The sequence below is a fragment of the Osmerus eperlanus genome, chromosome 1 (assembly GCF_963692335.1).
Source record: "Osmerus eperlanus chromosome 1, fOsmEpe2.1, whole genome shotgun sequence".
Taxonomy (NCBI): Eukaryota; Metazoa; Chordata; class Actinopteri; order Osmeriformes; family Osmeridae; genus Osmerus; species Osmerus eperlanus.
In genome coordinates, this window is record NC_085018.1 from 22663583 (window position 1) to 22678048 (window position 14466).

The 14466-nt window shown below is 47.2% G+C and overlaps 1 protein-coding gene across 1 annotated transcript in view; it reads left to right on the plus strand.

Moving 5' to 3' along the window:
- Nucleotides 1–14466, plus strand: part of col2a1b (collagen, type II, alpha 1b) — a 41107-nt gene that overhangs the window by 6713 nt on the left and 19928 nt on the right. Inside the window, 14 exon segments of the mRNA XM_062470551.1 lie at nucleotides 335–367; nucleotides 665–718; nucleotides 2974–3075; nucleotides 3982–4059; nucleotides 6256–6300; nucleotides 7392–7445; nucleotides 9089–9142; nucleotides 10218–10271; nucleotides 10827–10880; nucleotides 11102–11155; nucleotides 11340–11384; nucleotides 11547–11600; nucleotides 11929–11973; nucleotides 12384–12437. Of these exon segments, the coding sequence (XP_062326535.1) occupies nucleotides 335–367; nucleotides 665–718; nucleotides 2974–3075; nucleotides 3982–4059; nucleotides 6256–6300; nucleotides 7392–7445; nucleotides 9089–9142; nucleotides 10218–10271; nucleotides 10827–10880; nucleotides 11102–11155; nucleotides 11340–11384; nucleotides 11547–11600; nucleotides 11929–11973; nucleotides 12384–12437 (780 nt within the window).

Here is a 14466-nt window from a genome sequence, read left to right on the forward strand (position 1 = left end):
CCCTCCCCTCCCCTCCCCTCCCCTCCCCTCCAGGGAGCGTTCCTCCTCTCCAGGAAATAGGGGGGCATTGTTTTGAGCCTGTTTGTTTTTGGGACTACATGGTCTGAAGAGATTTAGCGATTAGTACAGCTTTCTACAATGGGGAACAATTTAGTCTTTCATCTTCATCTGTCCTGGGTATCCTCAGAAACTGTGAACCATCTAATCACTACAGTATGTGGACCAACAGTCCTTCTTCTCTCCTAATATATAAACCACCATCTAAAGGTGTTCCTAAGGACTAACATCTGTCGACAATGTTGATCCTGATCTTCATCTTCTCTGTGTTGTTCAGGTGATGGGGCCTCGCGGACCTGGAGGTCCTATGGTAGGTTCCTGGACTGCTAACGACAGTCATTTATCAAAATGTTCGTGACCAGATTTGGGGTCCCTTTTTATTTGTTTCTAAGTTAAAAACAGAAAATGCTAGTACTTTTCGTGGCTCAAACATCCACAGCTACAACCATAGTCATTTTAAATAAGTGGTTAAAAGGTTTTGAGTTCATGAGGAATTGCTGAAAATGGAATGGACTTGACCCCGATGCTGACCTTCAGACACACACACTCACACACAGTCCTTTGGTGAGTGGTCTGTTTAGATGCTGACCCCCCCCTGTCTCCTCAGGGCCCCCCAGGAGAGCAGGGATCACGCGGAGCACGAGGAGACAAAGGCGAGAAGGTGAGTCAGCAGAAAATAAAAAAACCCTTCCTATTTTTTGACACCTCACATCCCTTCCTTCTCTGTGGAAAAATGTGGCCACTCCAAAACCCTCCATGTGTCTTCAGAAGGCATTTGATTTGTGTGCCCCTGCAAAGAATAAGCTGTGTGCTTGCTTATAGCAAGGTTTCTCAAAATGGCACCCTTTTTAACGGGGGAGGGGGTATCCTGGGGAGCCTGAGAGTAAAGTAGCGTATACTGTATGCCAGGGCTGCCTGCATGTGTAGTTTCCATGGGCCTGTGTGGTCTGCTGAGGCCTGGCTTGTTAAGCAGATGTTGGAGCCCCATAGTATAAACATCTGGCTGTCAGAGAAGACTCGGCCAATCAGTGTTGGAGATCAGTGTTGCTGAGTGGAAGCTTTGATCTTTGCATTAATGTGACAACAACTGGCATGTCAAGATGGCTGAAGGCTACGTTTTACGGCTGTGCAGGCTTGGCTGCTGCATAATATTTGAGCATTTGGTGATTATGAATGCATGTGCAATGAGTGATTTTATATCTGACTCTCAACCAGACGCGTGTGAATGTGTAGAAATGTGAGGAATCTGTGATATTGAAGTTTGTTCCAATAGTTGTGTTGAAATAGTACGGAACCATTCCACCTTTCAAATACTTTCAAATAATGTGATTCAATATCCCAATATTGAATTTCTGTATTTACTGTCAGGTTTGGTTAAAAGGGTCATGTAGGGTCAGAGGTCATAAGGTCAGAGTGAATTCTTACCGTTCTTCAAGGCTCGGTCAAGTGTTGTTTTGTAGTGGTAGATCACATGACACCCATTTTGCTTCTGGAGAGACTGTAACATGTTACAACATATCTTGACATTGGAATAGACTGTTATCTCTGAGAACTATGGACAAGAATGGCAAGAATAACACTAGTTTTACACAGCTTTTCGTAATTTTTAATTTTAGTTTTTTTCCATATCATTCATATCCAGATCCTTTTAGACTTTGATTAGGTCAACTGGGTACTGATGTATGATGTGACAGACTCTAAACAGTCCTCAGAACATCTGAGTCTCTAAAAGAATGTGGAGGTTTATACATTCCAGAATGCCACACACTGGTAAGGTTCCATAAGACCCTTGTTTACATAACAGGAACTTCAGTGCATTCTGTAGACATGCTAAGTTTTAGCATGACTCGATGGTATGTGGAATGACTTCCTTTGTCATAAAACCCTTTCCTGGGTGCTTTCAACAAACGTTCTGTAAATAATGTTTGCGTAGGGAACAGAAAGACAGATGTCAGGTAGTTAACCATAAAAAATAATAATTATAGGCTTCTTTCGCTGAAGTGTGTGTGTGTTTGCCAAGGCTGCGTGTCAGATGAGAGATGTTTGGACAGGGTTCAGTTGGATATGAACACTGTGACATGGTGTCTGTTGGCTCTGTGGTAATGATCCTCTCAGGTATCTCTGCACTTGCTGATCCACATGTAAACACACAGGGACTGTGTTCTTCTGTTTACGGTTCATGGGACCCATTACAATGTTGGCTTTATATGAATATAAATGACTTATATTTAATATGTTGATACCTAATATAAACGGCTCCTGATATTCTGCTCCTGTTGTGAGTTATGGTGCAATGTACTGCACTGTAGGTGATTTGTCTGACAAAGTGCTGGTATACAGGAACAGGAATGATTTTATTCAGTTTATGTTCGAACAAAGGCTTGTGCAGTCGTATTGAGCGAATCAACGTTATATTGTGCCAGCACTCTGGAATGGAGTATTATGTGTGACTATTAAAACAAATTAGTCTTAGAAGCTGAAAAGCCTCTGTCAGTCCATGGAAGATCAACAGCCATTCTAGATAGGTTACATTTGAACCTAAGGCAAGCTTGAAACTTGTAATTTTTTGTGTGCAACAAAATGATTGGGTCGTGATTCATGTGCCATTCAAAACTGTTTCTATCAATTGAAAATTATTGAGTTGAAAATTATCATTAAAAAATCTTGGATTTGGAATCACCTGTAATAATCAAGTACATGATGTATTCTGAATATTGTTGCTCTTGAAGGCACATGACCTACCTCAGTGTACTGAGATGGAAGTTTCCCTTTTTCTATTTTGTAATATATCAGACTATAATTCCATTGAAATTTGTCTTCCATCCCCTCTTCCCCCTCCTCCCCCTCCTCCCCCTCCTCCCTCTCCTCCCTCTCCTCCCTCTCCTCCCTCTCCTCCCTCTCCTCCCCCTCTCTCAGGGAGGTCCTGGCCCCCGCGGCAGAGATGGCGAACCTGGTACCCCCGGAAACCCCGGCCCCCCTGGACCTCCAGGGCCAAACGGACCCCCTGGCCTTGGTGGAGTAAGTATCCCAGAAGCAGGGGGGGGGGGGGGGGGCGGTGGAGTCGCCACAGAGGGGGGTGCTGGGAGGATATGGCTGATTCTGACAGGGAGGATGAACGGAGGGAGGGTGGGAAGGGAGAGAGCTAAGAAGGGAAACAAAAGCGAGATGTCTCCAAGGGGAGGATCAGAGCACAAAGAGCCGGGGAGCGTCTGGTTTGAAACGGAGGTAGAGAAAGACGGGAGGATGGATAGAATGCTTTTCATTCTTTGGGACAGGAAAAGAGGGAGGAATGGAAGGAGGACTGGAGGGAGGGAGGGAGGGAGGGAGAGGGGAGGGAGGGAGGACAGGCTCAGAGAGAGGAAGGGAGGGAGAAACAAGGAGATCCTTTGTGAGAGGGGGAGAGATGAGAGAAGTTCACATGCCTCTCTTCCCTGGCTCTCTCTGCTGTGGTCTGCACCTCATCTACTTCTCCTCTCTCTCTCTCTCTCTCTCTCTCTCTCTCTCTCTCTCTCTCTCTCTCTCTCTCTCTCTCTCTCTCTCTCTCTCTCTCTCTCTCTCTCTCTCTCTCATTTTCCTCCACCTATCTATCTATCTATCTATCTGTCTGTCTGTCTGTCTTATCTATCTATCTTTTTCCTTCTTTATGTTGATCTCTCTCCCCCTTCCCCTCTTCCCCTGGTATCTAGATCTTGATCTGATCCTTGCATTCTAGAGTCAACATCTATCGATGAGAGGGTGTGCACCCAGGTTATATGAACTGTGCTCTATGGATTACATCCAGGATAGTACTGGACACATTCTGTTTCTCATGTTGAATTAGAATGTCATCATGCCTTCAGTCTGGTCTGGTTTACTCTGGATCAGTATTGGTGTGCCCTCGGGAAAGGGTCTGATGTTTGTCTGCCTGTCATCTCTCTCCTGCAGAACTTCGCTGCCCAGATGGCTGGAGGCTTCGATGAGAAGTCAGGAGGCGCTCAGATGGGCGTGATGCAAGGACCTATGGTGAGAGACTCACCGAGAACCACAGCTATCTCTGTGTCCGTCCACTGTAGAGTCAGTGGGAGCCAATCACAAAGGATACGGGACAAATATAGCCTGATGCCGTCATCGTCCTCGACGTCATCGCGTTCGTAGTCGTTCCATCGCGTGGATGTAGGCTCAGCTGCCAGCCCCTACCTCCATGGCCAATCACGGCTTCTCATCTCTGGAGTAGAGACAGGAACCCCTGCACAGATCGAGCACCAGCCCCAGTGGTCTGGAGGAGGTGCAGCAAGACTCCAGGCCGGCTGGACAAATCCAGCCCCCTCATGGAGAGGGAGAGAGGGGAAGAGGGGAAGAGGGGAAGGGGCAGGAGGGGATGGGGCAGGAGGGGATGGAGGAAACTCTGCAGGTCTTCATTATTCTTCAAGCCTGCTGACAACGGCTCTGAGCTGGCACGACCGCTTGGCAGAGGTGGAGTGGGGAGCTGCTATTTTGGTTTGGAGGCCCACAGTGCAGCAGTCTGAACCAGTGGCAGCCTAGGGTTTAGGCCCATTACCGCCTCTCTGTGTGCTCCGGTGTCTGAAGCTGTGGTCCTGGAGCCAGGCAGACGACTGTCTGAGCCCTGCTCTCATCTGCAGGCTGTCCAGGGTCGCGTTGGCAGCAGCAGCTTGAGGCAAAGCGGTGTGTGTGTGCGTGTGTGCGCGTGTGTGCGTGTGTGTGTAACACAGCCTCCTCTGATGTATTTTAAGCACAGACAACCCCCTACATCCATACTCCATCCCACAACGCTCTTACAGTTTGCACACACACACACACACACATCAACACACACACACACGCACACACACCACCCCAAAGATAAACACAACCCCAGCCTGGGAATAGAGAGTCATTGATCAGACCCCGAGCGGTGTGCTTCTCTTCCAAGCCATGCTGAAAAGACAACTTTCAGCCCACGCTCTGAGAGCCAGGCTCTGTGCTGCTGCCTTCCACAGGGACATTATCCTTGGCTGCCGTCCGGAATCTCTGCCCTCCAATCAGAACACTGGGCCTGATGTTCTAGAAGGCTCCAGGACACTGGGACCGATGTTCTAGAAGGCTTGCAGGGGGGATACGAGTGTACACAGAAACCTGGTCATGATCAACGGGTCTTTCAACAGTCATGAAGGACTTTACAAGATGACAAACCCACTTGGAGTCTGTAGTTCCTTTAGGATTGTTTGTTAACACTACAGTTCACTGCCTCCTGCTGCCAAGTAATGGTTTTCCTGCATGTGAGTGTGGGTGTGAGTGTGTTTGTGTGTGAGTGTTTTTGTGTGAGTGTGTGTGTGTGTGTGTGTGTGTGTGTGTGTGTGTGTGTGTGTGTGTGTGTGTGTGTGTGTGTGTGTGTGTGTGTGTGTGTGTGTGAGAGAGAGAGAGCGAAGGGGAGAGAGATTTGGCTCATCACCTCCATAGAATGTGAAGTCTCTTGCTGAGTAATGACCCATGGAGCAGAGCAGAGAATTGCTTTGACGTGTGATTCCAGTGTAAAGGCTTCTCAGTGCAGATCAGACTCACTCAGGCAAGGATTAGCCCTCAGACTCATCTTCTGTTGAGGAGATTATCTGGGGAATTACCTGAGGTGAATCTACGGCATATATAACATACATTCTATGTATCATGAAAGTAGTTTTTTTCATGAGGGGTTAATTATTTCAAATAGTTTATTTAAATGGGATAGATGTCAGACAGGGTTCAAGCAGATCACACAAGTGAACAATAGCATTAAGTCTGACCTCTGCACTGGGGGTGTGGTGGGGGTTTTGCACTGGGGGCATACAAAGAGAGAGAGAGAGAGAGAGAGAGAGAGAGAGAGAGAGAGAGAGAGAAAGGAAGAGAAAGTGAGTGAGCGAGTAAGTGAGAGATCATTAGAGATAGTGAGAGAGAGAACAAGGAGAAGAGAGAGTCTCTTATGCCACTGTGGAATTCCTAAGGATTTATGTTTCAGGCAGGTAGAGGTACTGAGTGCTGATGGGGGCAAAGTAGCAGGCAGAGGAGGAGTTCAAGGGGAAGACAGTTAGATCTTTTTAGCACTTTTTACAATTTAAAACATTTGTGAACCAACTTCTTTCTGCTGTGTTCTTGTGTGGGTAACTGTGTGTGTGTACTGGAAGGTATGATGGGTTACCTGTGGTTTTCCTAACGCTGTGTTTCTCCCCCCCCCCCCCCCCCCCCCAGGGCCCCATGGGTCCCCGAGGACCACCTGGCCCCTCTGGAGCTCCTGTAAGTTCCTCCTCCTGCCTCACACACACACACACACACACGTACACACTCTCTCACAAAATCCACATGCATGGACACTCACACACACTTTATGCTGATGGTGTCATTAAACAAGATAACCCAACGCATATTAAGCCTATATTATATTATTTACATTTTCCCCAGTGTCTTTCCACAGACAAAACATTGCTTAGTTGGTTCATTGGCTAATATTGAGGGTTCTGATTGCAACAACTTCCAGGTATACTTAAATGACACCGTAGACTAAAGTAACAGAATCAGTGGAATTCAATAATTGCACACGTCTACACTAAGGGCATAAAACAGGATTGTGATCTGGACACACATTGTTCTGGGTGAAGGTGGCAGGGGGCTGTTTAATCTTCAAGCTGCAGACTTCAGGGCTTTTTCCTAATGCCTCAGACAGGCAGCACCTGACAATTTAGCTTTCATAGGGTCTGTTGGGAGACACACACACACACACACACACACCTTCAGCGCTCCACTTACACACCTCCTCTCCTGTGCTCTCCTCTCCTCCCTCCTCCTCCTACACTCCCCTGCCCCAACCTGGAAAGTAATTAAGTTGAAGGCAATGCCAGGGAACTTGTCTCAGCTTGACGGTGTCATCTCAAAGCCAGGGTTTGCCTCCTATCTGGCTGCAGACACGTATCCACAACACAGAAGAGGGTCTTGATACTTCCTTCTACTGTTGGCACGGCTAGATCCTTTAAGGAGATATGTGACAATATTAACATGCAATGTTTACCACAAACCTACCTCAAAGAGGATTCTAAAATGATATTTTACTTTGCAGCACTAAGTTATCAGACAAATTGCTCCTACATACAACATCCTAGTAGTTTATGGTAAACCATTTAGGTTCTGAGTCTAATTACGGATTTGTATGTATTTTCAGACAAGTAGATTTGTTTTCTCAGATTAACTAACCCACATTAGTCATCCCAGATAAACAAACCCCAGCAGATGACTATTCTCAGGCTAGCTAACAGATAGGGACCCTGTGTCTCTCTTCTACTGTCCCATTTCTGTACCTGACCTCTCTGATCTCTCCTTTTCTCTCCCCCCAGGGCCCACAAGGTTTCCAAGGCAACCCCGGAGAGGCTGGAGAGCCCGGAGCGTCTGTAAGTATCTCAGGATGGTATCACACAGTGCACCTCTCCCACCCCCTCGGCCCCCGGCCCCCACCGTAGTGGACTGGTCAGCTCCTGTGGAGCCCAGATCATAGCCCCGGAGCCCCAGCACCCCCCTCCCCCGCCCCCCCCCCAGCCCAGACGGGACTCCAGACGCCAGAGCAGACAGCAACCCCCTCTGGGGTGTCGCCTCTCTTAACCATCCACCTCCAGCAAACCTCTGATACATCATTACCTGTAATAAGCATCATCCTGTCTGCTGTGCCTCTGGCTGCCCTGGAACCCTCTCTCCACCCCCCCCCCCTCTCTCCCTCACCTCCGTCAGTGCGTCTCTCCCCCACCTCCGTGTTTGTGAGGGTCAGGTGGTGAGAGGTTTGGTTTTCGGGTGAATGTATTCTATCGGATCCATTGTGCCAGCCAGGCAAGATCACTCAAGCACAGATAAGTACTTGAAATGATTTCACAAAGTATTTTTAACCTGGTCTGCCCTGCTGAGACTTCCGTTCCTCCGCCCCAATCTCGTCTGGCCACATCCCCCCACCCCTAGCCCCAGCTCTCTGCCATAATCTCCCCCCACCCCTAGTCCCAGCTCTCTGCCATAATCTCCCCCCACCCCTAGTCCCAGCTCTCTGCCATAATCTCCCCCCACCCCTAGTCCCAGCCCTCCACCCTAATCTCCCCCCACCCCTAGCCCCAGCCCTCTGCCATAATCTCTCCCCACCCCTAGCCCCAGCCCTCTGCCATAATCTCTCCCCACCCCTAGCCCCAGCCCTCCACCATAATCTCCCCCCACCCCTAGTCCCAGCTCTCTGCCATAATCTCCCCCCACCCCTAGCCCCAGCCCTCTGCCATAATCTCCCCCCACCCCCACCCTTAGCCCCAGCCTCCCACCATCTCCAGTCTCCCCCCGCCCGCCTCCCCCTGCTCCCGACCAACAGCCCCTCTGAGCCCTCTGAGCAGCCAGGCCACAGCTGGCCAACACACATATAGGATATTGAAATATCTGCCCCCGACCTAACTAATCTACCTGTAAATCCCACTGACTGGAGAGTCTCCTTACAGAGAGATACCATAGCCTCTCTCTTCAGAGCTGTTACAAGTAACAGCTTAAAGCATCAACTCGGTGTTGAAGAAGAAATATAGCTTGACCAAACCGTTCAAAACAGCAGCATGCAGGGCAGAGCTAGCTTGATGTGTTCAGTGTTATTGAATCCAGTTTACTGTTGGCTTTCCAACTCGTAATGTCGATGGCTTTCACGCTGTTGTTCTGTGTTCGTTTTGGGCAGATCAGATCAGACAGTTATCTAGTTCATGTGACCACCCACCTCAGAGAACCAGGACATACTGTGTCAGAGGAAACTCATTATCACAGTCCTATTGAATCCAAATCCTGTAAAATCCACAGCACAACATTGATTCGTAAAATAATGATTAAAATCATCTGTGGTTGTGTTTTATATATCTCATTTGGCATGTGGAAAAGAGTTCCCCTCCAGGGGTGTGGAGAGAAAAAAAAGAAAGGAGAAGAAAAAAAAGTCTCAAACGTTGCCAGATATTTTCTGTATATCGTCGCCCCCTGCTGGTTGGAGGTGGTAACTGCATCTCACCTGGTCTGTGTTTGTCTCTTCCTCCAGGGCCCCACGGGACCTCGTGGACCTCCTGGACCTTCTGGAAAACCTGGAGATGATGTGAGTATCTCGGACAGCGGGGCAGCCTCCCCTGCTGCCCTCCGTCCTCCAGCCTCTCTGACTGGTCACGGACACCGTTTCCTCTGGGAACGCTTCAGAAACACGGCTCTGCATTTGCTGAGTTAAAACGTCCTAGGTCAGAATCAAAATCAGAATTCGGTTTATTCGCCATGTATGTTATACAAACACGGAATTTACTGTTGCAGGGAGGTGCAAAACACTAAACATATACGAATCTTTAATAAGTAAAACTACAGAAGTTCAACTATTTCTAAGAACTAAACAATCTAAGAATAAAAGTATTTAAATATAAAATAAAATATATATAAAAATAAGAATAAGAATGAGCAGGTGGGGAAGGTTGCAGTGAGCTAGCCTGGAACGAACACTTCAGTGTCCTCCAGTGTTGCCCTGCTCCATGGTGTATGGGGGAAGCCGTCAGCAGTCTGAGAAGGAGGTTCTGGAATCCTCATGTTGCTGGATTCATAACGGTTCACATGACCATGCTGATAAATGGTCGTTTATTCATTCAATATGAACTCAAACTTAACTGTCCCCATCAGGGGTTTGATTGTCATCACTAACTTAGGGTTAGTTAACTCCTATGACCAGCACTGTCTCTGAAAGAAATACACTATGAGCAACAGCACTGTGTTTCTAGTGTCCATGCAGTAGATACTAAACAGATCCACAGTAAACAGGGAAGATGAGACTGGGTTCATTATGCAGTACCTCAATTCAACCACTGAGCGGCGTATGGTTGGACAGGCTCCATTATAAGTATTTGTCAGTAGGGGGAGCTATTTGTTAATTGAATCTCAATTTCAACTGAGTCTAGAAGGGACAATTTAATGCGAAAATGCTGTCACATTATCAACATCGGTAACTACTTTCAATAGTTCTAATAACAATGAGATTACATAAAACCCTTGTGGTATGGATTATGCAACACTCCACTAACATCAATATTTTTCTTCACCCTCTCTCTCTCTCTCTCTCTCTCACTCACTCTCTCACTCACTCTCTCTCTCTCTCTCTCTCTCTCTCTCTCTCTCTCTCTCTCTCTCTCTCTCAGGGTGAGGCTGGTAAGCCTGGTAAAGGAGGAGAGCGTGGCCCCGCAGGCCCCCAGGTGAGTTGGTCTCTTGTCCACTGTCATCACTTCTGTCATCACTAGGAGTCCTGACGATATTGTAGTTAAGTGTTATTAAGTGTCATCTTATCTTACTGTTCTTTGTTTGTTAATAAGACACAGTGTGGATGTGACAAAACCCATGCAAAGCCAAGTACATTTGAGTTACCCCCAGATTCCAAGTCAGACAGATGCACAGAAACATAGAGAGTGTGTGTGTGTGTGTGTGTGTGTGTGAGAGAGAGAGAGAGAGAGAGAGAGACAGAGAGAGAGAGACAGAGAGAAAGAAAGAAAGAAAGAAAGAGAGAGAGATAAGAGAATAGTTCAGTGCTGCCTGGATGAAATGGGCCCTGATGTCATATGTCCCACTGGCAACTGACCAGGAAAGGAAAAAGCCATGTGGAGGAGGAAATAGTTCCATTCTCTTTCTCTTTCTTATCTCATCTGCTCTCTCTCACTTTCTCCTCTCCCCTGCTTTTCTCTTCTTCTTCTTCTTCTTCTTCTTCTTCTTCTTCTTCTTCTTCTTCTTCTTCTTCTTCTTCTTCTTCTTCACAGGGTGCGCGTGGATTCCCAGGAACCCCTGGCCTGCCTGGCATCAAGGGACACAGAGTGAGAGACCTCCTCTTCTTTTACCAGATTAACATTTTTCGAGCAGGAATATTTTATTTTAAGACTTTTATTTGACTTTGTCTTGATTATTATGTTAATCTACATTTGAACTAGATTACGTTTCTGCCAAAGGGGAACTTATAGCAAGAGCGTCAACGCTGATTTCAGTTTGACCTCTGGGTCTTGTGCCTGTCTTCTGACCTCTGACCTCTTGTTGCTAGGGCTATCCTGGTCTGGATGGAACCAAAGGAGAGGGAGGAGCAGTCGGAGCTAAGGTAAGACCCACCTCAGGGAACGACACCTGGACTGTGGTTCTAGTTTTACCTGTAACCCCCTGGAAGTGGTGACTAAATACTTTGTTTTATATGTCTGTCTGTTTATCCATCTGTCTGTCTGTCCTTCTATCTGTCTGTCTGTCTGTCTGTCCTTCTATCTGTCTGTCTGTCTGTCCTTCTCTAGGGAGAGTCTGGTTCCCCTGGAGAGAATGGCGCTCCCGGACCCATGGTCAGTTCAGGGCACATCCCATATAAGACACACACATGGCGTTCTGCTCTCTCTGAATACTGTCTTCTGGAGATATGCTAAACTGACTCTCTCCATCTGTCTCTCTGTCTCTCTACCTCTCTCTCTTCCTGTCTCTCCACCTCTGTCCTCTCTCCTTAACAGGGACCACGTGGTCTGCCTGGTGAGAGGGGTCGTCCCGGAGCGTCTGGAGCTGCTGTGAGTATCAGACCTGGTCTGTAGCTGTCCTCCAGACACCTCTCCACCCTGAGCCTTTTAACAACGCCTCCCTATCTAGAACTCTGTAGGACCACCTCACTGTTTAGACTAGCGGAGAGCCACCCCAATTACACAGTTTATAACCGGCACCCTAAATAGAACCCTTTAGAACCTTGTGGAACAGCTTGAAAATATGTTAGATATAGATTTTCACCAATTAGAAAAAAAAGCATTCTCAGCCTGTTCACATGGTGAGCTGACTGTGCTCTGTAGTGACTGCAGGTCGTGTTTCTCTGTAGTGACAGTGTGTTGTGTTTCTCTTGTTCAGGGTGCTCGCGGAAATGATGGTTTGCCTGGCCCTGCTGGTCCCCCTGTGAGTATTCTAACACTGTAGATATCAATACTCTTAATATATATTTTTTATGATACATTTCCCTCTTGAAATAGGGTAAATCAATATATACCAGTATGTGCTTGCAGGTAACCTGTACGGCCTTATGGTGGCAGCAGTGTCTGTTTACCTAGTTACACTATCCCACTCCTCATTCCTCTCCCCCCCCCGTGCCCCTCCCTTCCCCTTTCCGCCTCCTCCTCCCCTCCAATCCGCTCATCCAACCTCCCTTCCTCTCCTTCCTCTCCAGTTCCAAATACTCCTCCCTTTCTGTCTGTTTCTTTCCTCTCTCCCCCCTCTCACCTTTCCCTTCTCCCTCTCGCCCCTCCTGTGTGGATCTAGTGGTTAGAATGTGAGAATGTGAGACCAGCCTCTCTCCTCTCTCTGTGCAGGGCCCTGTTGGACCTGCTGGAGCTCCAGGCTTCCCTGGCTCTCCTGGTTCCAAGGTAAGTCATCCATCCTGCTCTCTCTCTCTTTTACTCTCTCTCTCTTTTACTCTCTGTCTCTCTCTCTCTCTCTCTCTCTCTCTCTTTTACTCTCTGTCTCTCTGTCTCTCTCTCTCTCTCTCTCTATCTCTCTCTTTTACTCTCTCTCTCTCTTTTACTCTCTGTCTCTCTCTCTCTCTCTCTCTCTCTCTTTTACTCTCTGTCTCTCTGTCTCTCTCTCTCTCTCTCTCTCTCTATCTCTCTCTTTTACTCTCTGTCTCTCTATCTATCTCTCTCGTTTACTCTGTCTCTCTCTCTCTATCTCTCTCTCTTTTACTCTCTGTCTCTCTCTCTTTTACTATTTGTCTCTCTCTCTCTGTCTGTCTCTCTCTCTGTGTCTCTCTCTCTCTGTCTCTCACTTTCTGTCTGTCTTTGTTATCTTTCCATATTTACACCTCTCAATTCCAGAGACTTAGCATTATGAACCCTCTAAACCTCTAAAAGATACTTTCCCTACTCAACCTTAAACACTGTCAAATATAAACTGATTTTATCAGTATGAGAAACTGTGAGAACAAAGCTAATCCCACTAGGGTGCAAATCTCATATGTAGTAAGTGTCTCTAACTATCCTTTACTTTAAAGTTCAAAATCCCATTTTCTTTTTAAAAACTCAAACCAAGTGTCTGTGTACTCAATACAAACCAAAAAAACCTAATCTAAAAACTCCTGTGAGCTTATAAAATGTCCGTGCCCGGGCAGAGTCTAGAGGAAAGGAGCCGGGGAGCTGAGGGAAACAGGAGACGGTGACATTGAAAAGCACTCAGAGCCTCCATCTGCGTGGAAAATTAGAGGGAGGGGGTTTTGGAGGACGTTTTTTGTTTTTTTCTCCTTTCCTCTGTTCTTTACTCTTCACTTGCTTGGGCCTGATTTATTCCTGCTGTGTGGATATCAGACGAGCCAGGCTTCTGCCTGCAGGCCCTGTGGTGTCGGCCCCGCTCCACTCCCTCGCAGGCAGGCAGGGAAGCAGGCAGGAATTCAACTCAGGGGTCTCACGTCTGCTTGCACAATCCAACCGCCTCTGAAAAGGCTGCAAATCAACGACTTCTAAACTTTGTGTGTGTTTATGTGTCTGTTTGTGTGTGTGTGTGTGTGTGTGAGAGAGAGAGAGAGAGAGAGAGAGAGAGAGAGAGAGAGAGAGAGAGAGAGAGAGAGAGAGAGAGAGAGAGGATGTGGCCCATCGGTAAATCCTTTAAACTGTCAGCTACTAAACTCTCCACCTTCAGGAGCTCCTAAACAGGCTGTTTAGATTAGGTTTCCCTGAGAGACAGACAGGCCCCTGCTACTGTACATCAAGATAGACAGACAGACAGTCACCTGTGGGGTTAAAGAGACACAGAGAAAGATAAGAACCTGCATGCTCAGACAGACAGGTTACTGCATGTTCAGAGAGACAGACAGGTTACTGCATGTTCAGAGAGACAGACAGGTTACTGCTAGAGAGACAGACAGGTTACTGCTAGAGACAGACAGGTTACTGCTAGAGAGACAGACAGGTTACTGCTAGAGACAGACAGGTTACTGCTAGAGAGACAGACATGTTACTGCTGAGACAGATAGGTTACTGCTAGAGACAGACAGGTTACTGCTGAGACAGACAGGTTACTGCTAGAGAGACAGACATGTTACTGCTAGAGACAGACAGGTTACTGCTAGAGAGACAGACATGTTACTGCTGAGACAGACAGGTTACTGCTAGAGACAGACATGTTACTGCTAGAGAGACAGACAGGTTACTGCTAGAGACAGACAGGTTACTGCTGAGACAGAGGACCTGCAGCTCTACTGTAGATTTGTCCTCTCATCCCAGCCTAAATTCAAGTCATTAATTCGTGACTAAACTCCTACTGGTTTGCATATTAACTGAACCACACCAGTGTAGGATCACACAGATTCATGTCAAAAAGTATTGAACATTTGAAAAATAAGTAACAGGAAGTGGTTAACATCTCATCCAAAGCCATATTGAAGCCATCCTTTTACCTTTGTCT